Source organism: Dreissena polymorpha, chromosome 5 (genome assembly GCF_020536995.1).
Source record: "Dreissena polymorpha isolate Duluth1 chromosome 5, UMN_Dpol_1.0, whole genome shotgun sequence".
NCBI classification, from domain to species: domain Eukaryota; kingdom Metazoa; phylum Mollusca; class Bivalvia; order Myida; family Dreissenidae; genus Dreissena; species Dreissena polymorpha.
The window spans coordinates 126,533,785-126,560,909 of NC_068359.1; the positions used below are offsets into that span (position 1 = coordinate 126,533,785).

The following is a 27,125-nucleotide window of genomic DNA, read 5'->3' on the forward strand; positions in this document are numbered from 1 at the left end:
CAGTACTTATTTTTTATTTTACAAAACTGGTACAATCGTCGTTCACAATTACTTCTAAAGTCTAGTTGTGCAAATATTGGATTGTTTAAGCCATTTAAGAATTATGGTCTTTGTTCATCTCCTGTACAGATGAGATATTGTGACCTGAAGGTTTCTTTTATTATGGCACAATATTTATTTAGACTTTCAGCAATTATACTACATTCTCTTCCAGTTTAATGGCATACATACATACATGTATACTTCGGCTTTTATACAGGAATAAGTAATTATGTTGAATTTGCTTGCCATCAATTTGTGAATAAATTATAATAAAAACTTTTATGGGAGACCTTTGATTTTGGCAGCTTTTGTATGACAGAAAATGGTTATCTGTGAGAACCCAATAATTGATTTTAAATTGTTAGACCCAATTGTTATATTTAACATAAATTTTGGCATATATACAGGAAGTAGCTATTTGCAAAATGGCGGATCATGTAAATACCAAACCACGTGTTTGGCTTTTTCAGAATTAAACATTACAAAATTTTTGACTCTGTAAATGCATGGTGTGATTACAAGAATTTGGAGCACCATAATGACTACAACTATACAGATAAAGCTTTCTTGTGTACATCTTTCTGTAGAAGATGCAAAAAAAATTTGTTAAATTGGCAGCAAACTGGAATGATGACTGCATATTTGTGAATATAATCAAGAATTAACATGCTTTGTAGATTCTTGACATGACTCATGGTGAACTAAAATTGCTTGCAAAGCATCTGGGACATGATGTGAAGACACACAAGGAATATTATCAGTTGTCTTCCAGTACCATGGAACTCTCAAAGGTATATATTTCATTAATAAAAATCTTTAAATTTTCCATACACATATATTTGAAAAACTAAATGCTATATTGTAACTAAGAGGGCTAAAAGAAAGAATAATTTAACAGGCAGCCATAGTAAGACCATATCTGATGTTGACTTTGACTAGTATGCTTTGCATTAATGGCCTTTTATGCCCCCTGGATCGAATGAACGGGGGTATATTGTTTTTGGCTTGTTCTTCTTTGTATGTGTGTGCGTGTCACGGTGTGTGTGTGTCCAAAACTTTTACCAAAACTTAAACGTTTGATCATAACTTTTGAAATATTGAAAACAGCAACTTGATATTTGGATTACATGCGTATCTCATAGTGCTGCAACAATACGCCAAAAACCGTATTGCAATATATTGTCGTTGTTATGATGGAAGTATTGTTGACACTGGAATATTATGGTCTTCTTGAAATTTTATAGGTTGCCCTGATGTTGTATGCTGTTGAAAATGGTAAAGTCAATGAGTGGAAGGGAAGGCAGATGAAGGACATAGTAGTAGAAGGTTTGATTATAAGAATTTTATTAATATAATTCATTTTACTGAATTGGGATGGAGAATTTTTGATACTTTCTCTCCTATGGCTGTCAGTAAATTCGACTGAATGATCATTCTTCAGAACAAAACAGAGCGCTTGAGAACAGACAAACGATGTAAAACATTGTTTGAAAGGCGGGGGCCCTTGTTTTGGCCACGTTAATTCAATAAGTCTAAAATTTACGTGGTAAAAATAGGCAAACCTATTTTATGTGCCTTGAAAATTGTTTATCCTCTCAAAGAAATGCTAATGCAACAAAATACTTTTTAACAACCTTGAAGTATTGAAAATATTTACTGTCATATCAAGAGTGACTTCTGGTTATTTTTTTCTATAACTAGTTATTTCTAAAATAAAAAATCATTTTTTACAGATTTACCTCTTCCAATTGAAGACGAAGATGGCCATCAAGAAGGTAAAATAGTTATTTATACCCATAATAGATCATTGGCCACTGTTCATTTGTATTATGAAAGTGGTCCATAACAGAGTCATTGTTATGGTAGCCCATTAAAAAAAAAAAAGAAGTATAGGAATACCTTAAGATTTGGACACCTTATGAAATAGTTTATATGCTCAATTAGACATTTCTGTTTCTGAGTTATTTTAATGATTTAAAGGATAAATAACTTAACTTGCAAGTATGAAGATTTTCTGATTTAAATTGTAAGCAGGTCTTATAACATATTTTAGTGGGGGATATGTGTGTTGTTATTTTGTGTACATCTCATACCTTAAACCGAAAAGCATAAAAAAACACTTTTAGAAGTGCTTTTGGAAAACAAAACATTTCCTTTGTTATTTCTGTTATCATATAATAAAGGCTCACCTATTGATGATAAAGACAAGACCCAAGTGTAGACTATATATTCTAGTACAATTTTCCATTGTCCAAGCAAATATATATTTATGCCACCCTTCGAAGAAGAGGGGGTATTTTGCTTTGCACATGTCGGTCTGTCGGTCGGTCCGTCCACCAGGTGGTTTCCGGATGATAACTCAAGAACGCTTGGGGCTAGGATCATGAAACTTCATAGGTACATTGATCATGACTTGCAGATGACCCCTATTGATTTTGAGGTCACTAGGTCAAAGGTCAAGGTCACAGTGACCCGAAATAGTAAAATGGTTTCTGGATGATAACTCAAGAACGCATACGCCTAGGATCATGAAACTTCATGGGTAGATTGATCATGACTCGCAGATGACCCCTACAGATTTTGAGGTCACTAGGTCAAAGGTCAAGGTCACGGTGACCAGAAATAGTAAAATGGTTTCCGGATGATAACTCAAGAACGCATACGGCTAGGATCATGAAACTTCATGGGTAGATTGATCATTACTCGCAGATGACCCCTATTGATTTTGAGGTCAAGGTCACGGTGACCCGAAATAGTTAAATGGTTTTCGGATGATAACTCAAGAACGCTTTTGCCTAGGATCATGACACTTCATTAGTACATTGATCGTGACTCGCAGATAACCCCTATTGATTTTCAGGTCACTAGGTCAAAGGTCAAGGTCACAGTGACAAAAAACGTATTCACACAATGGCTTCCACTACAACGGACAGCCCATATGGGGGGCATGCATGTTTTCTATAGATTTCAGCAAGACCCACCAATGGATAATAGACATACAAGACCCCACTGTTGACATTATATGTTTACAGGCATTGAGGCAACTGTTAAAGACACCCACAGTCTAGAATCTATACAGGAGTCAGAGCCTCTCATGATACAACAGGCCAGTGTTAACTGTGCTGATCATATGCAATCTACAGGTTTCACTTTGGTTCTTTCAGAGTCCATGTCAACTGCTGACAGTGAAGAGCCAGGCAGTCTGACCCATGATAGGAGGGAGCCAAGTGAAGAGCCAGCCAGTCTGACCCATGATAGGAGGGAGCCAAGTGAAGAGCCAGCCAGTCTGACCCATGGTATTTCTATTATCATATAATAAAGGCCCACCTATTGATGATAAAGACATGACCCAACTGTAGACTATATATTCTAGTACAATTTTCTGTTGTCCAAGCCAATATATATTTATGCCCCCCTTCGAAGAAGAGGGGGGATATTGCTTTGCTCATGTCAATCGGTCCGTCTGTCCACCAGGTGGTCGTCAGACGATAACTCAAGAACGCTTGGGCCTAGGATCATGAAACTTCATAGGTACATTGATCATGACTTGCAGATGACCCCTTTTGATTTTGAGGTCAAAGGTCAAGGTGACCCGAAATTGTACAATGGTTTCTGGATTATAACTCAAGAACGCATACGCCTAGGATCATGAAACTTCATAGGTAGTTTGATCATGACTCGCAGATGACCCCTATTGATTTTGAGGTCACAAGGTCAAGGTCACGGTGACCCGAAATAGTAAAATGATTTTCGGATTATAACTCAAGAACGCTTTTGCCTAGGATCATGACACTTCATATGTACATTGATCGTGACTTGCAGATGACCCCTATTGATTTCAGGTCACTAGGTCAAAGGTCAAGGTCACAGTGACAAAAAACGTATTCACACAATGGCTGCCACTACAACGGACAGGCCATATGGGGGGCATGCATGTTTTCTATAGATTTCAGCAAGACCCACCAATGAATAATAGACATACAAGACCCCACTGTTGACATTATATGTTTACAGTCATTGAGGCAACTGTTGAAGACACCCACAGTCTAGAATCTGTACAGGAGTCAGAGCCTCTCGTGATACAACATGCCAGTGTTGACTGTGCTTATCATATGCAATCTACAGGTTTCACTTTGGTTCTTTCAGAGTCCATGTCAACTGCTGCCAGTGAAGGGCCAGCCAGTCTGACCCATGATGAAATGAGGCAGCCAAATCCTCAAGGTATGAACTAAATTTGAAGACGGGTTTCTCTGCATTTTCTATCATTATGTGACAGAGTCTTATGTCATGACTGTATTAAAGTAAATGAGTAGTCCAAGTCAAGTGTGATGCTCTAGACGACCTCCTCTGTGATCTACAGGGTTACAACAATGTGCTTGTAAAAGTCCTTGTAAAGTACAAAGTAGGCAGTTTGCTATGGAAGTTAATGTTAAGTACTTGTTCTTCCAAGAAATGATAGTTCTGCGAACTGTCAGTTCTTATATGTGTGAAAAATTGTTTTAAACTGGTGTTAAAACAGTTTCAGTTCATTTTACCTCCTAACATGTTCAGGTTTTGTGCATTTTTATCAGGAAAACCTTGCTCTACAATATTCAATCATTGTATCACTTGCGGTGTTCTGCCGTGAAATTTTACTGTTGGGGACCCTTTAGGATTACAAAAGTGGGGACAAAAAGAAAAAATATGGGGACACAGAAATATTTTTGTAGCAGAATTAAATGTGTGGAAACTAATAACCTTTAACTTGATTAAACTTGCTTAAACTTCTAACAGTCAGGTTGTAACATTGTTATTAAAACTGGAACATTCAAACAACTTTTTAACACTGTCAAACAGTTGTCAACATATTTACAAAACTTTGAACAGATTTATGGTCATTGGACTCCGCATGGCATGTCAAAGTACTTGTTCGATAATTAGAAATACCGATAGTAAAGGCGTTTTCTTTTTTGCTTTATGCACAATCTGCATGTCATTTTGTTGTTGTCAAACAGTGACCAAGGACATTTTTGAAGCCAATTTTCTTGTAATGTACGTTTAAGGGCAGACTTTTTCGTAATTGCTAAACAATGTAGGGACTTGGGAAGACTCTGTTGGGTTAACAACCCAACAGAGTCTTCCCATTTTCTAATTTTACTTGCCGGAGGAAAAAAAATAAATGGATTTTTTTTTCTCTGGCCTGTCACTTTAAGCCATTTTGATAGTTTCGGAAATTTCCTTGATATCTGATTGGTTGTTATAATCTCAACTTACCAATGAAATAGAGTGTTAATATTAAATAAATTAACCATTGGCTGCGAAATGAGTTATGTACAATGAAATAGTTTGTTCTGGTTACACATTCACTCGATTACTTTACCGACTTACAAATTGAATCGATTAGTTTTTATTTCTAATTCATGTGCGCCCGCGGACCCATATACAGAAAACGGGTGGGGACAAATATTTGTTTTTTGCGACAATAACACAAGGGCGCATCCACGGCAGAACACTGACTTGTTATGTTGATACTTTGTGTGCAAGGATCAATTCAGTAGAAAAGTCAACAAAATAAACGGCTTACAGTCACTGACCAAATGAGTTTGCTGCTTAGAGTGTATATTTTTCCAAAAAATATTTGAAAATTTCCCCTCTTGGAAGTGTAGTTCAATTTTAATCAATACCTCGTTTAAATAATTCACAGAAAAGCCAAAAAATGTTGATCTTTGAACATAAACATAACATGTTGATGACAAAAAAAGTTGGAATAATGTTTTTCGCTCTGTGTATGGTGAATTATGGTGTTACAACTTGATTTTGTATGTTACTTGCTTAGAATTGAAATTTCCCCTTTTATGCGTGAATTATCCCCCTCTCAGGGGACCCGACCCCTTTCCCCCAAAACTGAAAAAAACACTGACATGATACTCATTGCTATTTTATTTTTTATATCTATTCTTGTTTTAGGGACAGGGACAAGAAAAGGAATGAAACGAAAGTGGGCCAGCGAAGAGAACATATGTTTCATGAACTTTTTTAGAGATGAATTAAGAGAAAAAATAATGCCATCTGGCTCAAAAATAATGGGGTCCCTAAAAATACTTACCGGAAGAACAGTGGCCCAGATAAGGGCAAGGGTCCATAACATTATTATGAAAAAACAAAAATGGAAAAAGAATTGTTGAACTGTGGAATATGTTTATGCCCCTGGTAGGGTGGCATATAGCAGTTGAACTGTCCGTCAGTCAGTCAGTCTGTCCATCTGGCCGAAAACTTATATGGCCATAACTTTTTCAATATTGAACATAGCAACTTGATATTTATACCCCTATTACAATTGGTAATGGGGGCTATATAGGAGTCACGTTTGTCGGTCTGTCCCGATATTTCATCCGATCTTCACCAAACTTGGTCAGTAGTTGTATGTAGATAATGTCTAGGTCAGTTTGAATATGGGTCATGCCAGGTCAAAAACTAGGTCATGGGGTCACTTAGTATGTTTTAAACTGTAAGTTTGTACGGACCATAGCTATGTCATTTATTGTTACATTTTTAAATGACTCGGTACATTTGTTCACCATCATGGAACGGTGTGTCGCGTTAAAAAAAATTACGTCAATATCTCAAAGGTCAAGGTCACACTTGGGAGTTCAAAGGTCAAATGCTTGTCCGGGCCATAGCTTTGTTTTTTATTGTGAGATTTTAAAATCATTTGGCACATTTGTTCACCATCATTGAACAGTGTGTCGGGCGAAAGAATTACGTCGATATTTCCAAGAACAAGGGCACAATTTGAGTTTAAAGGTAAAAAATGGCCATAATTGAGCTTGTCTGGGCAATAACTATGTTGTTTATTGTGCGATTTTAAAATCGTTGGCTCTTTTGTTCACCATCATTTGACGGTGTGTCGCGCGAAAGAATTATGTCGATATCTCCAAGGTCAAGTTCGTAGTTTTAGTTCAAAGGTCAAAAATGGCAATAAATTATCTTGTCTGGGCCATAAATATGTCATTCATTGTAAGATTTTAAAATGACTGTACATCAATTTTGTTCAAAGTCATTGGAAGGCTTGTCATGTGAAAGAATTCAAGAGTTCAAAGGTCAAAATGGCTATAAATGATAATGGCATAATGATTCTTAAAAAATCGCCATAAATTGTATTATCTTGTTTTGTGAAGACAGCATACAAAATAATCAATCAATCAATGCGGTATGTGGGGGTAACAGACAAAGCTCCAGTTGGCATGCATGTGCATCTTGTGAAGCTGCACATATTGAGTGGTGAAAAGTGAAGGTCAAGGTAATTCTTCAAGGTTAAATGTTAAATATATTGCTTTTGTCCGTCCGTCTGAAAACTTTAAAATTGTGCCATAACTTTTGAGCTCACCTGAGTGCAACATGCTCATGGTGAGCTTTTGTGATTGCCTTTTGTGCGTTGTATGTCGTCAACATTTTGCCTTGTGAACACTCTAGATTCCACATTTATTGTCTGATCTTCATGAAATTTTGCAGAACATTTGTCACATTGATACCTCGACTGAGTTCGAAACTGGGTCATGCTGGGTCAAAAATTAGGTCACTAGGTAAAAAAAACAACAAAAAAACTTGTGAACACTGTACAAGTCCAATCTTCATGTAACTTTGTCAAAATGTTTGTCTAAATGATATTTTGGTTGAGTTAAAAATTGGTTCCGGTCCGTTGAAAAACATGGCCGCCAGGGGCGGGGCAGTAAAAAAATTTCCTTATATGGCTATAGAGAAACCTTGTGAACACTTTAGAAGTCAAAATGTTTGCCTTATCATCATGAAACTTAATCAAAACATTGGTTTTATTTATATTTTGGACGAGTTCGAAAATGGTCCAGATCAGTGAAAAAACATGGCCGCCAAGGGGCGGGGGAGTTTTTCTTATATGTCTTTAGTTAAACATTGCTAACACTCTAGAGGCCACATTTATTGTCCATTCTTCATGAAATTTGGTCAGAAGTTTGGTCTCAATGATATCTTAGACGAGCTGAAAATGGTTACGTTTGCTTGAAAAACATGGCTGCCAAAGGGCGGGGCATTTTTCCTTATATGGCTATAGTAAAACGTTGTGAACACTCTAGAGGCCACATTTATTGTCCAATCTTCATGAAATTTGGTCAGAATATTTGTCTCATTAATATCTTGGATGGGTTTGAAAATTATTATGTTTGCTTGAAAAACATGGCTGCCATGGGGCGGGGCATTTTTCCTTATAAAAATGGCTATTGTAAAATCTTGTTAACACTCTTGAGGCCACATTTATTTTCCGATCTTCATGAAACTTGGTCAGAATATTCATCCCAAAAAATATCGTGGACAAGTTAAAAAATGATGCTGGTTGGTTGAAAAACATGTCCGCCAGGGGGTGGGGCATTTTACCTTATATGGCTATAGTAAAACTTTGTTAACACTCTAGAGGCCACATTTATTTTCTTATCTTCATGAAACTTGGTCAGAAGATTTGTCCTAATGATATCTTGGATTAGTTCAAAAATAGTTTTGTTTGCTTAAAAAACATGGCCACCAGGGGGCGGGGCATTTTTCCTAATATGGTTATGTATCATGCTTTACTAAAACATTGTTAACACTCTGTAGGCCACATTTATTTTCCGATTATTATGAAACTTGGTCAGATGATTTGTCCTAATGATATCTTGGATGAGTTCAAAAATGGTTCTAGTTGGTGGAAAAACATGGCCGCTAAGGGGGCGTGTCATTTTTCCTTATATGGCTAAAGTAAAACCCTGTTAAAACTCTAGAAGCCATATTTATTGTACGATCATCATGACACTTTGTCAGAAGATTTGTCCCAATGATATTTGGACAAGTTTGAAATTGGTTCCAGTTGCTAAGAAAAACATGGCCACCAGTGGGCGGGGCATTTTTCCTTATATGAACTTATAAATCTTCTTGAAACTTTGTCAGTATATTAGTTTAAATGATATCTTGGATGTGTATTTCAAGTTGACATTTAAAGCTTTAACTTTGTATGATTCTAAATATGTGTCAATGCTGTCAGTTGAATTTTGAAATGTGAAGTTTTACATTTTTTGTAGATTAAATAATTTGTAAAATGTTGCAGTTTCGTCAATCAGTTTTATAAGACATTGAGCTTTAAATATGATGCAGATTGTAAGATTCTTAATATCTTTCAATATTGTGGATAAGTTTGAGATATCAAGCTTTGAATTTTATGCAAAGTGTATGATTTTAAAATGTTTTAATGGTGTTGATCCGTGTAATGAAGATTGCATAATTTTTATGTTTTAATTCTGTCTATTGGTTTTCAAAATGAAAGACTTTGATTTTGTAAGTGCACTTTTATCTCCTGAAAGATTCTTTTCTAGTGTTTAGTTTATATTTTAAGGCTGTTTGCAAACTCGAAGTGAAAACAGTTCTATTACAATTTGGTAAGGACATGACATTGCATATCTGATTTTAAAATGTACTTTGCTGGCAACGTGTAATTTTCTGAAATGTCTTAGTAAGACTGTTGTTTGCAATCAAAAGGTCTGTGCTTCATATCCAGGGTAATGCATGTTTTTTGTCCAAATTTATGTCGATTCAGACATTGTTCTATGTAAATATGGGGTTTGCTTGAAGGTTCAGTCTATTTTTATGTCCCTCACTATAGTAGTGGGGGACATATTGTTTTTGTCCTGTCTGTTGGTTGGTTGGTTGGTTGATCTGTTTACGCCAACTTTAACATTTTGCAATAACTTTTGCAATATTGAAGATAGCAACTTGATATTTGGCATGCAAATGCATCTCATGAAGCTGCACATTTTGATTGGTGAAAGGTCAAGGTCATCCTTCAAGGTCAGAGGTCAAATATATGTGGCCAAAATCGCTCATTTTATGAATACTTTTGCAATATTGAAGATAGCAACTTGATATTTGGCAAGCATGTGTATCTCATTGAGCTGCACATTTTGAGTGGTGAAAGGTCACGGTCATCCTTCAAGGTCAGAGGTCAAATATATGTGGCCCAAATCGCTTATTTTATTAATACTTTTGCAATATTGAAGATAGCAACTTGAAATTTGGCATGCATGTGTATCTCATGGAGCTGCAAATTTTGAGTGTTGAAAGGTCAAAGTCATCCTTCAAGGTCAGAGGTTAAATATATGTGGCCCAAATCGCTTATTTTATGAATACTTTTGCACTATTAAAGATAGTAACTTGATATTTGGCATGCATATGTATCTCATAGAGCTGCACATTTTGAGTGGTGAAAGGTCAAGGTCATCCTTCAAGGTCAAATATATGGGTCAAAATTGCTCATGTTATGTTACTTCTGCAATATTGAAGCTAGCAATTTTATATTTGACATGCATGTGTATCTCATGGAGCTGCACATTTTGAGTGGTGAAGGGTCAAGGTCATCCTTCAAGGTCAAACGTTATATACGGGGACATGGGTTTCACAAACGCATCTTGTTGCGTATGTAATTAATTTTGGCTTAATTTTTGTGATCCCCCGCCAACAGCGGAGGGATATTAATTTGGCGTTGTCCGTCTTTCCGTCTGTCCGTCTGGCACTTTTGTGTCCGGAACCATATCTTGGAAGTGCTTTGGCAGATTTCATTGAAACTTGGTATGAGTATATATATGGATAAGAGGATGATGCACGCCAAATGGCATTGTACATCCTTGAATAATAGCGGAGTTATGACCCTTTGTATTTGAAAAAATGCTTTTTTTGTGTGTCCAGAGCCGTAACTTGTATCCAGAAGTATAATGGCGGGGGATATCAATTCAACGAATTTGCTTGTTAAATCAGTTTTTATTTTCATGATAATCATTTAGTTCGTACTGCAACTTATGATGGATTGTTACTACTATCTCCAGTTATTTGTTTGTCATGGGTCCGTCACCATTTATCTCTTATTAGCTCATCTATTTTTTGAAAAAAAATTATGAGCTATTGTCATCACCTTGGCGTCGGCGTTGGTGTCCGGTTAAGTTTTGCGTTTAGGTCCACTTTTCTCAGAAAGTATCAATGCTATTGCATTCAAACTTGGTACACTTACTTACTATCATGAGGGGATTGGGCAGGCCAAGTAAGATAACTCTGGCGTGCATTTTGACAGAATTATGTGCCCTTTTTATACTTAGAAAATTGAAAATTTTGGTTAAGTTTTGTGTTTAGGTCCATTTTATTCCTTAAGTATCAAAGCTATTGCTTTCATACTTGCAACACTTACTAACTATCATAAGGGGACTGTGCAGGCAAAGTTATGTAACTCTGACTGGCATTTGGACGGAATTATGGGCCCTTTATACTTAGAAAATTGAAAATTTTGTTAAGTTTTGTGTTTTGGTCCACTTTACCCCTAAACTATCATAAATATTGCTTTCGTACTTCGAACACTCGCATACTATCATAATGGTACAGTAAAAGGACAAGTTGCATAACTCTTGTTGTCATTTTTACGGAATTATGGCCCTTTTTTGACTTAGTAACTTTGAATATATGGTTAAATTTTGTGTTTTGATCCACTTTACTTCTAAAGTATCAAGGCTATTGCTTTCAAACTTCAAATACTTTCATGCTATCATGAGGTTACTGTACCTGGCAAGTTGAATTTTACCTTGACCTTTGAATGACCTTGACTCTCAAGGTCAAATTATTAAATTTTGCAAAAAATGCCATAACTTCTTTATTTATGATTAGATTTGATTGATACTTTTACAAAACTACTCTTACCTGACATACCACAATAGACTCCACCCAAACCATTCCCCGTGCCCTGCCCCCCTCCCCCCCCTTAATTTTTTTTTTTTTTAAGATCATCTCACAAATGACCACCACACCCTCACACTATACCCCCGACCCCACCCCCCAATTTTTTTTTAAGCGGTTATTATTTTTATTATTTTATGTTTGAAATACCGTCCAACCATCGCACCCAAGAATCCCCCCCACAACCCCCCCCCCCGGAATCCCCCTTATTGTTGTTTTTTTGTGTTTTTTTTAAGATCATCTCACAAATGACCACCATCCCCTCACACTATAACCCCCCCCCCCCCCCCATTTTTTTTGTGAAACTTAAAAAACAAAAATATTTATTTTTATTATTTTATGTTTGAAATACCGTCCAACCATCGCACCCAAGAATCCCCCACCCCTCCTCCCCGATTTTATTTTATTATTGCATTTTTTTCCCCGCATTTTTGGAAGATAATGTAATAAATGTCCACACCACCACACTATACACCCCTCTTCACTCCACCCCTCCCTCTTTTGTGATTGAAAATGAAAGTCCCTTCACCTTTAAAAAGAAAATAGATGAGCGGTCTGCACCCGCAAGGCGGTGCTCTTGTATAATACTTGAATTGAGCATTTCACAATCTGACAATCATGCATATCATTTATTAGTTTCATAATAAAACGTCTGACAAGGGTCAGATAATTTTAACATATATTGTTGTTATAATTTGTCATGTGTTGTATGAATAAATGACACTTCCATGATAGAGAAAATTTAAATATATTTTTAGAGACATTTGTAAAATGAAAATGAAATAACTATACATTTTACAGTGGCTAGTCGTACGGCTAGACAAGAGGCTAGCCGCACGGCCCCGTACGGGTAGACAATAGGTTTGCCGTACGGCTCTGTACGTATAGCCTTTCCTATGGATATTGTCTAAGTTAAAGACAACCATTTTCAGTGAACTGATATATTGCTTGTATGAAACCATATATTTATCCATTGTCTGAACGACAATTAAATTATTTGTGTGACTCCATTTCTGAGCAGTACCTTGGCCGTCATTGAATTTCATAATATCGATGCCGCAACTAATTAAAACAGTTTTCACTCCTTACATAGGAAAGTCGTCTTATCAAAGAATCAAATTAGAAACCGATTTAAATTGTGTGTAAGTCAATTTCTAGAACGTAACTTTGACGGCTGTCGTCATTAAATTTCAAAATATCGATGCCGTAACTCTTTAATACAGGTTTTTCACGCCTTAGGAACGTCGACTAATTAATGAATCAAATAAGCAACCGTATGACATGAAAGGAAGCCGTGAAAGATGAAGAATTTTTAAAGCGAGATTATACGATTTTTTCAAATATTTATTAATTTACATAAAATGTGTATAAAAAAAAAACAACTTATTAAACATATATTTGAACATAAACTTAAATAAAAGTTAAGAAGAACATGTGTCGATATATGCAAAATAAGCCAGATATTAAATTCTGAAATCGAAAATGTATGTACAGTCGAATTCGCCAGCATGTAAATCGTGCATGTACGATGTGAATCTAAATTTAGTTTAACGGTTCATTTTTAGTGTGAGCGTCAGCTAACGCTAATGTTTTTGCAAATCGGTATGTGCGTAGAAGCCTTAAATGGGCCTTTTCACAGATTTTGACATGTTTTTAAGTTTGTCATTAAATGCTTTATATTGATGAATGTAAACATTGGATTTTTAACGCTCCAGAAAAAAATCAAAAATAAAATTTAAAAATGGAAAAAAAGAAGCCCGTACAAGGGCTCGAACCAGTGACCCCCGGAATCCTGGAGTAAAAAACGCTTTAGCCTAATGAGCTATCCTGCCAAGCATACATGAGAGGTGTATTCTATACCTGATATAAGCAATCTTCGTAGTTTCACAAATTTAAACGATAACAACAGAACTCTCCAAATTATTCAATCGTTTCGCGTTGCAACGCTCTATAATTTTTAGGTTTTTAAATCGTGAAAAGATGCATATAATGGCTATATTAGACCATGGTGAATGTTCAGTAATACTGATTCCTCACAAATATCATAACTAAAACGAAAATTTGCGAATCTGAAACAACTATTTTCAATTTTGTCAATTTACCAAACCGTGAAAAGATCCCTTTAACTATGACATGGAAAGACAACCACTGTCCGTTGCAGCAGACTACACATTCTTCTAGCGTCTGCTAGGAAAGATAACCACCACATTTGCCTGTTTATAGTCCACCACTCACTGGTGCACTGCAGTTGGTGTATATGAGTAATAGAGTTTAACAGCTTGTAAGACGATATTGGCCAGTCTAGTGTTTATCATTGAAAATCTGCACATACTGGCTGCTTTCAGAGAAAACAGGGCTTAATGCATGTCAAATAAGATAAGCCTGTGCATACTGATTAGCTTGTGCAATGCAAACACGCTAAACAAGGACGACATGTCGTATTTTATAATGTTTAAAGGGTCTCTTGTACTGGGATGACAATTTATGCATAAGCATTTAGCCCTGTTTTCCCAAAACGAAGCTAAAAATTTATTTTTTATTAATGATTTAAAAAAACCCATCTGAACCTGTGCTTTAAGACACACTCTTTATAATTTTGAATGGATTGTGTCCATTCAAAACTTGCAATATAAAAAGCTATAACATAATTTTTTAAACTGATGTGCGTCTAAACTTATACAACAACGAACACCTACAGTGACGTCAGCGCTTTGATAAATTCCTGCAACCATTTATTCGCCACACGAACACTAACTAAAAATACGAATGCTTCAGTTATAGGCTACTATTCCATCTGTCCGCAACCGCATATCCGCATCCGCAAAAAATAAAACAAGTAGAAATGCACTGCACTTATTCCATTCATCCGTATCCGCACGCGAATAGGCGTCCGCAATAGAACGCTCAAGTGAGCATTCTTGGGCTACTATTCCATCTATCTGTAAATGTATCCGTATCCGCAAAATATACGGACGCTATATTCCATTTATCCGCATACGTCGAACGTATCTTTATTTTTGTATATGGATAAAACTAAAAATTATAATTATTGAGATAATTATAATGAAGGACAAGCTGCTAAGCGTGAATTTAAGTAGATATAAGGTACAAATCATCGTTCTGTCCGTAAAAGGATACAAATGGTAAATACCTGAAACATCTTCTTTTAGTGCCTTGGCTATGATTTTCCATACATTTAAACTTTAAAGTATAATCAGAGTCACGATATGCAGAACTGCGTTGGTTGTATAATTCCGGGTATTTTTTCACGAATTCGATAGATTTTCAGTTTATTTTTTAGATGACAGCTACTCTCATCGTGCTAAATGCCGTCCCTATCTCGTCCGCATCCGTTTGCGGATAAATGGAATATAGCGTCCGTATAACGATTTTGCGGATACTGACGCGGATACGGATGCGGATGCGGATTGGTGGAATACTAGCCTTATTTTAGGAAAATATGTACGAAATATCTTCGTCACAATCGGCTCGGGCGCTTATTTGTCTTTGCTGCATATTACTGATTAACAGCACTAAATGACAATTCTATACTTTATAAGCCGTACGGCTAGACAATCTCAATAGGAAAGGCTATAATACGCACAGCGCCGTAAGGCTAGCCTATTGTCTAGCCGTACGGGGCCGTACGGTTAGCCTCTTGTCTAGCCGTACGGGACTGTACGACTAGCCACTGCCTTTAGTTATTGGAGGTTCTTATGTATTATACCCAGTCGCAAGTGTTATAGGCTATACTCAAATCTTTTCGTCCGTCTGTTATTGGATACTGTGATGGGTTATGTATCACATTCAATGTTTTTTTTTTGTTTATAAGACAAAATCAGATATTTTTTTTCAAAATACCTTCCTTTTAACTAATTTGAAAGCATTTTTACAGGTCCATTCTTGCGAAGCAATAATGCAAGTTAAAAAACTGGTTTTACAAGTCCCTATTCGATAGTTATGACATAACTATGACTAAAATCTTCAGAATAGTTCAAAGCACGAAATGAATATCTTTCTGTTGGACATGAGGAAGTGGACCGAATATCGATGACTGGATCATTTTCCACGAAGGCACATAAAACTACAGTAAAGTTCCGCTACTTTCAGCTTGGTCTTAATAGCATGTCGGACTTCATAATTAACAGGGTATTTTGTTCTTTATTCAATACTTTGGGACCATGCAATCTTGAAAAATTGCAATTTACAGTGTTCAATGTGGTCTTAATAGCGGTACTCTTCTTGTACTAGGAATCGCTGCGTGTTTTAGTCATTATCTTTGAAATCCTTTTCGAAGCTATCATAAAAAACATTTATACTCGTGTCACGCCAGGGTGACATCACGTCAGGTTTAAACACAATAAGTAAATACATATTGTTATAACGTTTAAATATTCGTTTGACTTCTATTTTTCATTTCAATTTAATAATCCTATAAATGTTTTGTTTTTGGTTGTCATATCTATTTACCATTAACGATCCGCAACTGTTTTACCTTTACGTATCTTTGCAATGAAACTGTTATAGCGACAACTGTTTCATTATAGCTGCTTGCATCACACGGACACCACTGTTATATAATTCAATGATTTCTACAAGGATGATTCTATCCTACATTATCTCAATTGTTTAACCAAGGACATTGTGCTTTTAAAAGTTCCGGCGACTACAAAATCACGCAACAGGAGAAAATAACACGATACGTAGTCAAATAATGCAAAAATTCAAAAAAATATTAAAATAACATTAAACACATATTTAGTTCACCATTGTGTCATTCCCTCTGTAAAATGAATTCGACTCAAAATGTTATTAAATGTATTATGCAAGGAAACCATGCAGAGCGATTCATGCATAGGCCACACAAATACAAACAAATCTGATCGTGAGGATTTAATATATAAAGTTTGAGGTCGAGAAGATCTTAACCACAATTCTAATGCGAGTGTCGCAAGATATAACTATGCTCAAGGCCAACTCATTTTTTAGCAAACAATGTTTCGTATTTCAAGTGACACTATCTCAGGGACCCGGTATGTCGGTATAAAGTATCACAGAGTATACATATATAAAAAAATAATTGGGTCATGGGGACCCAGATACGAGGTTTAAAGTAAAAAAATGTATATGTTATTTGTCTGCAGAAATAACTAGATATATTAAGTTTTGAGTTATATATAGGTTGTTGAAGGTAATTCGCATAAAACACGCTATTTTTCAGTTGGATACTAGCATGGGAAAGGGAAGTACCCAACACTCCGGAAATATATCACAGACCCTATATTTAACCCAGTATGAGTATATATATATATAAATATATATATGATATATATATATATATATATATGGGACCCAACAATACTTCTTATATAGGACCCAACAATATTTCTTATATAGTACCTGACAATATTTCTTACATGCTTCTTATATATGGGACCCAACAATGTTTCTTATATATTTGGGACCCAACAGTACTTTTTAATAAGTTTATATAATGACCCAACAATATTTCTATTATTCTTATATATGGGACCCAACAATGTTTCTTTATATATTGGACCCAACATTCCTTGTTATATGGGACCCAACAATATTTATTATATGGAACGGTATTGGAACCCACTAATATTTCTCAAAATATTTCATATATGGGATCTGACAATATACGTTTTACGTAGTGTTTTATCCAGGCCTTATCAGCGTGGCGCCCCGCAATGCCCCTTTTTTAGGAGCGCCACACTGCCCCTTTCAAAGCCAATTAGCGCCACGCGCCCTTTAATCTAGATCCATCAAGTCTTATCTGCTTTTGCAATCGCGTGTTATCTCGGTGTCCCCAAGATGCGCATATTAATGCAAGACTGCGTGCGACGCAATAAAGGAGGACCTATTACCCAAAAAGTGCTGTAAAAATCAATAATTATCCAATAGCTGTTAATTGCGCGAGTTGGTATAAGCTCCAAATACGACATTTTAACTCCGCCAGGCGTTTTTGTGATGTATACGTCATTTTGATTAGCTAAGCGGCATTTTCAATGGATGCCACTCAAAAAAGGAGTTTGTTCTTAAGAAAACGGCGTGGGTTTTGTGTCGACGAATTAATGATAGTCAGGTTTCTAAATGACAAACAACGACGACCCAAACTTCTGGCACAAAATATTTATCTGAAATAAACCAGCAATAGTTGTTATTCAGTCCTCGTGTATGACTGTTTTTGTTTCGCTCACTTACATGAGGTGCCAATAAAATTGACCTTAATCAATGACGTAACGTATTGTTATTCAAACTAAAACGATCCGAAATATTTTGTTAATATCACAATATTCGTAAGACACAAGGGCCGTAACAGTAAAGATTGCTATTAATCAGAGATTAGCCAAGTTTTGAATACTGTGACAGTGTCTATTACAAGTCAAATTTTCGCCGATTTTAAAAAACTTTTATTTACATGTATAGCATTTTTTTGTTATTTAATGACAACCTGGTCCATGAGTGGCAAACCTGCATATACATTTTGCGTGTTTTTTTCTTTTTCGTTGTGTGAACATTGTTAAAATGATATCGGTAAATTTGCCAGCAATTGACGGCAGTGCTGTGATTTATGAAATCTTGGAACGGTCGGTAAGTTTGTTTGAAAAGGACGGAATTTCCGAGTATGACGCCGTGAAAGCTCTCAAAACAGCTGGTCTGATGCCCGACGAAATAGAGAGGATCGCCAAGGGTATGTCAAGCCAGTCATATGTAGTTGTGTTAAAAAGCAAACTGTCTATGAACAAACTTTTGAAGGAGAACTGTACTCTTAGTGTGGGTTCAAAGGTAATTGAAGTTTCTCCTCTGAGTAAGAAGAAAATTATGTTGAAGATATACTGGCTTCCGGTCTACTTTGCGACCGCGAAGTTAGGTGAAATTTTCGCCAATTTCGGCAAAGTGCTTAGAGTAACTGATGAGCATTTCACCTTTGATGGTTACGAAATAGCAACCGGAGTAAGAAGGGTACTGATAGAAATAGAAGCCGAGAAGATTGAGTACATTCCTTATCTTCTCAATTTTAAATGTGGCGCCAAGGCTCTGGTGACCATGTTCGAGCGTCCCCCCCCCCTGTGCCTGCGGTGCCATACCGTCGGGCACATCCGGAGGGAATGCCCAGCCAGGTTTACCGCTGCCAAAGAATCATTTGCAGATACTACCACGATCAACGGTGAGACAGTGTCGCAGCAATCAGTAGTACAAATAGAACTTCCGGAAGCACACCCAGCTGTGCAGGCGGAAGGGCAGTCGACAAAACTGACATCGGAGCAACCGGCAGCGTCTGCGACTCGACCGGCGGTGCAAAAACCTGTGCAGCCGGAGAGCCGCGGGAGGGGCCGGAAGATGGCGCCGACGTCGGCACGGGCGGTCGGGGGAGCGACGTTCCCGGTGAGAGGAGAGGGACACGTCCCAACTCCCAAGGTCCGTAGGCAGCCTGCAACACCTCTGTCGCCAGACCATACTGGACTGTCGGGTATGTTGGCAGGCGACAGCTTCATGGATTCCTTGTTGGAGACTCAGAGTCCACACTCGGAATCCATGTACTGAGTGTATATAAATTATATAATTAAACATGCATAAAATAAAAATGAAAATAAGAAGTAAAAATATATAATTCCAAAAAGAAAAATTGTACTAGTATATATATACTTACCCTTTGTGTGTTTTTTTATTGTATATCGAAGACATCGAATTCTGTAAATATGAAATACTTACCTTTGAATTACTTACCCATGTGTTACTCACCTTTGTAATTCTTCTTTGCCCATTAGTATCTTAAACAAAAAATATATATATTATTTTTATATTCATTAATGTATTGTGTAAATTACCGTGTAATAGTGGTAACAACAAAATTAAAATATATAACTACTCTTTAATAATTAACTCCCCTTTACATATCTGTCAGTCTTGTTGCATATCTTTTGTACAAAACCAGTTTTTAAACAGTTCCAAGTTAACACATTTAGTGCATTTATTTAAACTGTTTGTCTCGTGTTTCACTGCTCAATGAGTAATACACTCAGTGAACCGTTTTCCACGGGGTCTTATTGATTTGTATGCACGTTGGTATTGGTTTAACCAAATATTATTTTGTAGGTTTATAATGTTTAAACCAGCTATTGGTTTTTGGAATGTTTTCAATTGATATTATACACTTATTACTTGTATGTATGTCACATTTATTTATTTAATACGGTTTAAATTAAATCGGAAAATTAACTGTAATTATTTGCATTTTAACGTTTATTTGATACCCGTAGATAAATCTCACTTCGCTGTACAGCGCATCGAATCGAGGTTGATTTGCATGGTTTTTGTTTTACAGGTATTATTGTTTCAAATGTCTTTCTTTAGCTCCTCATGTTTTCATTATCGAATTGAAGTCGATGTCCATGATTTTTCTTTACAGGTATTGGATAGTGTATATGTATATGTTTAAAAAAAATATCTCATGGCTAATTTAAAAATAGGTTCTCTTAATATAAATGGTTTGATTACAAAAGATAGACATTTATTAATACGTAATTTCTTAAATGTAAACACTTTTGATATATTACGTTTACAAGAAACCCATATTAATAATTTCATAACTGCTAAATCAATTGAACAAGTTTTAAACCTAACCAATAAAATTGCATGGGGTTTTGGTGATGGTAGATGTAAAGGTGTAGCGATAATTGTTTTAAATCCATCTTTGAACCATCTCATATTGAAAGAAATTGCAGACGACATATAAAATTGTAAATAAATATAAAGGAATAGGTTTGGCTGGGTAGAAATCATTGTGATAAAAGGAGATATTGCTCATCAATAACAAGATTTTATGAGTTTTGTGCAGACGACTCTAGAAATCATAGTTTTACATAGAAAAACATAGCTAGGTATCATGATTTTTCTTTCTTCCTTCCTGAACAACTACTGTCCTTGTACCGTTTTGAATAATGTGTTCCTTTTGGCAAACCGAATCTTTTTATACATTTGCATATCGATTCCTTCTACCCATTTTGAAAGCGTGGCACTCGCTTTGCTCCGTAGAAACACGTGAGTTACAAATCGGTCGAAATCACGTGAAGTAGTAAGAAAACGTGGTATGTGTATACACATACCTGAGAAAACACATCATTACTTTGACAGTTGCGTCGCGACTAGTAAAACAACTGTTAAAAATGATTGAAAATTAATTTACCAGCCATTAGTGGTAGTGATGCCGTTATGAAAGGAGTAATGGAAAGATCTATAAGACTGTTTTGTTTTGTAAGACTGGGATCAATCAAGTGGATGATGTTAAAACACTTTTAAGATCCAGGGATTAACCCTGAGGATATCCAAGCAGTATCAAAAGGACAATCCAATCAAAGTGTGGAGGTAGCCTTCAAAATTTTGGATTGCATGAAAGTGGTATCGACCCTCGGGAGTAAGATAGATCAAGGACACAAAACATATGAAATTTCACGGTTAAATGTGAAGAAAGTCATGTTGAAGGTACACTGGTTACCAGTGTTCTTCGACCCTGATGTCTTGAAGCAAGTATTTTCAAAAATAGGAAAAGTGATCAAAGTTATGGAGGACTATTTTGATTATAAAGGAGTCCAAATTGCAACTGGAGTAAAACGTGTACTCATTGAAGTTGATGAGGAAAAATTAAATATGATACCACATCTGCTTAATTTCAAATGTGGGACCAGAGCACTGGTCACCATGTACGGACCACAAGGACATTTAAAAAAAGTATATATACTATACATATATACGAGGGATACAACTGTAAAAAAAAATAAAATTAACACCCTTGTCTAAATAATAGCCCATATTTCGCAATCGAATGCAATCAACAAAAATATGACACTGAATATTAATAGACAACACATGTATCTGATTAAATACATAACCTTAACATGTATGTACTCTATGCACATACATAAAACAAAGAAAGTTTCCTTACTCGGACAAAAGTATGCACACCGTGATGATGAGTTTTTGAACAAATTCCTGTTTTTGGTGGCATATAAAGTATGTAATTAATTACCACTCGTAAAATAACCAATCATTGTATTGATAAATAGCAAAACAGTAATTTAAATAACTATTGATTGCACAAATAACGGTTAAAGCTAGTTTTACATTAACGATGATGGTGAATTCGTCTCAGCCATAACACTTCGGAATGCTTCGCATAAATGTTCATTACCGTTTGTAAAACTACATGTGATTGGTCCGATGCAATCAAGTCATGGTTCCCGGTATTTTGATACAAGTAACTAATTAATGAATTGTAGCCTGGTTTAAAAATTCACACGCCCACAAATAGTAAACAAACCACGAGTTGTGCAATTTAAAGAATGAAATTAAGGAAATATCGATATTAATTGATGTAGCTTTTCTTTGTTAGTGATACGGAACATATTTGAGATATTCATTGTCCATTAAAATGAATTCACAGCAATTACAAGCTGTTAATTTAGCATCACACGGTCACAATTTATTGATGTTAGGATCCGCTGGCACAGGGAAATCTTATGTCGTATCCGATATTGCAAATGTAATACACTCCAAAGGGCTATGTGTTCAAGTCACATGTTCCACCGGGATTGCCTGTGCAGTTTACGGTAATATTTACTTTACTTACTTAATTTGCTTAATTTATTTAAAAACATATTTGTATTCTCGCATTTGTGATTGTGTTGTTTACCTCGTTACATTTCGTGTGATATTTTATCAATGTTGCTTACAATAACTGTATATTTCCTACTATAAACTAAGAATAATTAAAATACATGACTGTCTATCATATATAGACATAAATTTTATTATTGTCATAGAAATTAGATTTCATTAACTATAACAATTATATCGCTTATTTAAATGGACTTGGGCCATATACAGGTAGTGGTGTAGTGGATGGGGTGTCCGCCTAGTGATATGGAGTTTGTGTGTTCGCTACCTACTAGAGGATCATTCTAATTATCTCATCAATAGACACCAAGTAATGGTTCATCCCATGAAACGGACTCAATAACTTGCATATCTGCCTATAATGCTCGAAGGGCGCTTGGCAGGATGCATAGATCGATAAATATATATTTCAAGTAATACATGTACATATTTAAGAAATAACATAGCATTTTGCATTTGTAATTGATATATCATTATATGTGTATTTAAACAATCTTTATTTACAGGTAGTGAAAGGCCATGTGGTGTTAACACTGTTCACAAATTCTTTGGTATTTTAGATGGTCGACATGATCCTAAAGATATTGCAAACATTATCCGCTTTAATCCCAAATATCAGAGCGTTCTTGAAAATGTGAAAAGACTGATTGTGTTATCATAGATGAATGTTCTATGATAAGTAAAACGACTATGGACAGCATATACAATGTTTGCAAAATTAAAAACCCCAATTTACCATTTGGTAGTATTCGAATTGTTTTGTGTGGGGACTTCTATCAACTCCCACCAGTGGTCAATCTTCCATACAATGACACGGGGGAATACTGTTTTAACTCCATTTTTTTATACGCCCGTATAAAATACGGGACGTATTATGTGAAACCCCTTGGCGGGCGGGCGGGCGGCGGGCGGAAGGCATCACTTTGTCCGGACTCTAATTCAAATTGTATTCATCCGATCTTCACCAAACTTGGTCAGCAGTTGCATCTAGTTGATATCTAGGCCAAGTTCGAATATGGGTCATGCCGGGTCAAAAACTAGGTCATAGGGTCAATAAGTGCATTTTCAAAGGGGCCACTTTGTCCGGACTCTATTTCAAATTGTATTCATCCGATCTTCACCAAACTTGGTCAGCAGTTGCATCTAGTTGATATATAGGCCAAGTTCGAATATGGGTCATGCCGGGTCAAAAACTAGGTCATAGGGTCAATTAGTGCATTTTCAACGGCGCCACTTTGTCCGGACTCTAATTCAAATTGTATTCATCCGATCTTCACCAAACTTGGTCAGCAGTTGCATCTAGTTGATATCTAGGCCAAGTTCGAATATGGGTCATGCCGGGTCAAAAACTAGGTCATAGGGTCAATAAGTGCATTTTCAAAGGGGCCACTTTGTCCGGACTCTATTTCAAATTGTATTCATCCGATCTTCACCAAACTTGGTCAGCAGTTGCATCTAGTTGATATATAGGCCAAGTTCGAATATGGGTCATGCCGGGTCAAAAACTAGGTCATAGGGTCAATTAGTGCATTTTCAACGGCGCCACTTTGTCCGGACTCTAATTCAAATTGTATTCATCCGATCTTCACCAAACTTGGTCAGTAGTTGCATCTAGTTGATATCTAGGTCAAGTCCGAATATGGGTCATGCTGGGTTAAAAACTAGGTCACTGGGTCACTTAGTGCATTTCAAGGATTTAGCATGGTGTCCGCTCTCTAATTGAAGTATTTTTCATCCGATCTTCACCGAATTCGGTCAGAAGTTGTGTCTAAATGATATCTAGGTCAAGAACAAATATGTGTCTTGGCGGGTCAAAAAATAGGTCACAAGGTCACTTAATGAATTTCAAGCGTTTAGCATGGTGTCCGCTCTCTACTTGAAGTAGTTTTCATCTGATTTTCACTGAATTTGGTCAGAAGTTGAGTCTAAATGATATCTAGGTCAAGAACAAATATGGGTCTTGCTGGGTCAAAAACTAGGTCACTTAATGCATTTCAAGCATTTAGCATGGTGTCCGCTCTCTAATTGAAGTAGTTTTCATCCTGTCTTTACCAAATTTGGTCAGAAGTTGTGTCTAATTGATATCTAGGTCAAGTTCAAATATGTGCTGCTTAATTTTCAAAAATATATCATTTTGCCACTCAAATGGTAAAGCTATCAAGTTGTCCAAAACCTTCAAACGGGCGTATCTTGTGACAGTTTGGCACTCTTGTTCAAAGATGTGTTTAAACACAAAATAATTTTGGAAAAAAATATGCGAACAAAATCATCCGAAATCTTACTGGCTAATACAGTAAAAAAATGTTTTTCAAGGACATTTCAGTGATAAACTTAATGAATGTATGAAGTCATTATCAAGGCCTCTAACTGGCAACAGATCAGCACAAAGCACAAAACTTTTTGCCGCAAATGCCTTAGTGGATGACTTTAATAGAACTGTACTTCAAAAACATCATGGCAAATTGTTTGAGTACTCTTCAAAAGATCATGGACATAAACAAGACTTGGACAGAATTGCTGCACCAAAAATGCTGTGGCTAAAAAATGCATGTCCAGTTCAGCTAATTCACACCTTGAATGAAAAACTTGTGAATGGATTAACCGGCATTGTGCGTGCCATTACTGCAGAAAATGTTGTGGTTGAGTTTCCCTCAGTTTTCATCACAACGGATATACCAAAAATTATATTAACAGGTATTCATCATTTATTCATAAAAACAATCATGAACAAGTTCAACATGTTTGTAGCATATGTACAATTTATTTTTCCACATGAATCATTACAATTTCTAAAATATAAGAAATATATAATTATGACATGTATATACACATAATTCAATTTATTACATGTAATTTCAATTTTATAATATTGTTTAAATAAGGTTACTCATTAACAAACAATAACAACAACATATAAATATATTTTAAATAAATATAACGCGTTAATTAACACATATTTTCCAAATATTAATTATGTTCCATTTCATGAAATTGATTTATCATTGCACATAAATTTAATGTTATTTCAGTGTATAACAACGGATGTCATATGGTTATAAAGGGATAATTTAATGCGTGTGTCAATTAACGCCTAAGACTACGTTTGAGATTGAAACGACAAATATTTATTAGAAATTTGCACAGTGTATGTGTGTCACGGAAACTAGTGTAACACAATTGGAATTCAGTCTACTAACAATATCTTTTACTTATATGGGTCTCGAACAGTAAGTGTAAACATGTGTTCTTGTAATAAAGGGGCCAGGCCCAACAATGTTCATTAATTATATCAGGGTTGGCATATTTACCGGTCAATTCAGTATTGACCGGGCCAGCGGTCAATACCCGGTTAAAACCGGTCAATACTGCTCATTACTGGTCAATACTGGTCGATTGAAAATTATAGCATTGAAACAAAGCATAACAAAGGAAGACTTTAAGCCATTCTATATTAAATCAATCATTATTTTGTTATTTATAAACTTTTTTTGAGTTATTTATTGTAAAAAAAATCTTTCAAGTTGTAAAAAATTACTTCTTTATTACTTATGGAAACGGCCTCAAATACATAAGGACTAAGGCAATATCTTTATCTCAGGGTATCACATCTGTTACTAAAGAATGATTACTATTGTAGCTACCATATTATTTCACTGATCTATTGATATATCTATTTGATAAGCAGATGGACAAACATAACTCTTGTGTTTTCTAGGATTATAAATCTGGCCCCTAAGCCGTAATTGGTAATAAAATGCATGCAGTGTTATGTCTCTGATATTGACAATGAAGCAAATCTGTCCTTAGGCTATTTCATATCACTTAAAGAAAAGGAGATAACTTGCTATTTATATTATATTTACTTTTTACTTGTCTCCTTTCTCTATAAAGAGGTTTATTTTGTTTTCCTTTCATATTGGACTTCAAATGAATAAGCAATCAAAGTTCATGACAAGTAAGGGTCGTGTCAAAAAGGTGCCATTTAAGGCCCTATGATCAAATTTGAGTGCCCCAAACTGTATAGGTGAGAAGACTGTGTGGACAGTGGGGCATGAGGAACAACTAATACACAGTTATTGACAAATTGAATCAAGCACAGAGTTATCTGAACATTCGTTAGAATTGAAAAAAAAGTTCAATTGACCAGAAAAATCCAATTTTTCAACTTTGACTGATTTGCAAAATTTTGAGAGATTGGCCTACAAATTACATGAACAGGTATAAAATAGTGGTTATTAATAGCTGAATTCATTATTGGCAACATGTCTGTTTAATTTATATTATCAATATTGTTTAATTAAGCATGGAATATTAAAGTTCAATCGACCAATATTGACCAGTTATGACCACTTTGGGAGTATTGACCGGGGAGGTTTTAACCGGTTAAAACCGGGGGCGGTCGATTGGTGCCAACCCTGAATTATATTGATACCTAAAATGTTAATTATACCTTTAATGTTAATTACTTATATGGGTCCCTAGAATTTCAACTTATATATTTTATGTAGGACCCAACGATGTTTCTTACTTATATGGGACCCAACAATGCTACTTATATATATGGGACCTTACCATTTTTCTTACAATACTTCTTATACATGGGACCCAACAATGTTTCTTATATATGGGAC

General features: G+C 35.8%; 1 protein-coding gene and 1 long non-coding RNA gene across 2 annotated transcripts; both read left to right on the top strand.

Annotated features, from left to right (window-relative positions):
• The first annotated feature begins 722 nt into the window (after positions 1-722).
• On the top strand, positions 723-12,469 carry LOC127881463 (uncharacterized). The gene is made up of 6 exons (XM_052429363.1): positions 723-833; positions 1,287-1,368; positions 1,776-1,817; positions 3,207-3,338; positions 4,189-4,263; positions 5,989-12,469. Exons 1-6 carry the CDS (start codon positions 729-731, stop codon positions 6,204-6,206), a joined length of 654 nt encoding a protein of 217 aa, XP_052285323.1. The 5' UTR covers positions 723-728; the 3' UTR covers positions 6,207-12,469.
• A 10,884-nt stretch (positions 12,470-23,353) lies between these two features.
• Positions 23,354-24,604, top strand: LOC127832157 (uncharacterized). The gene is made up of 2 exons (XR_008026715.1): positions 23,354-23,535; positions 23,692-24,604. It is a non-coding gene; the product is annotated as an uncharacterized LOC127832157 (long non-coding RNA).
• Positions 24,605-27,125: the final 2,521 nt, after the last annotated feature.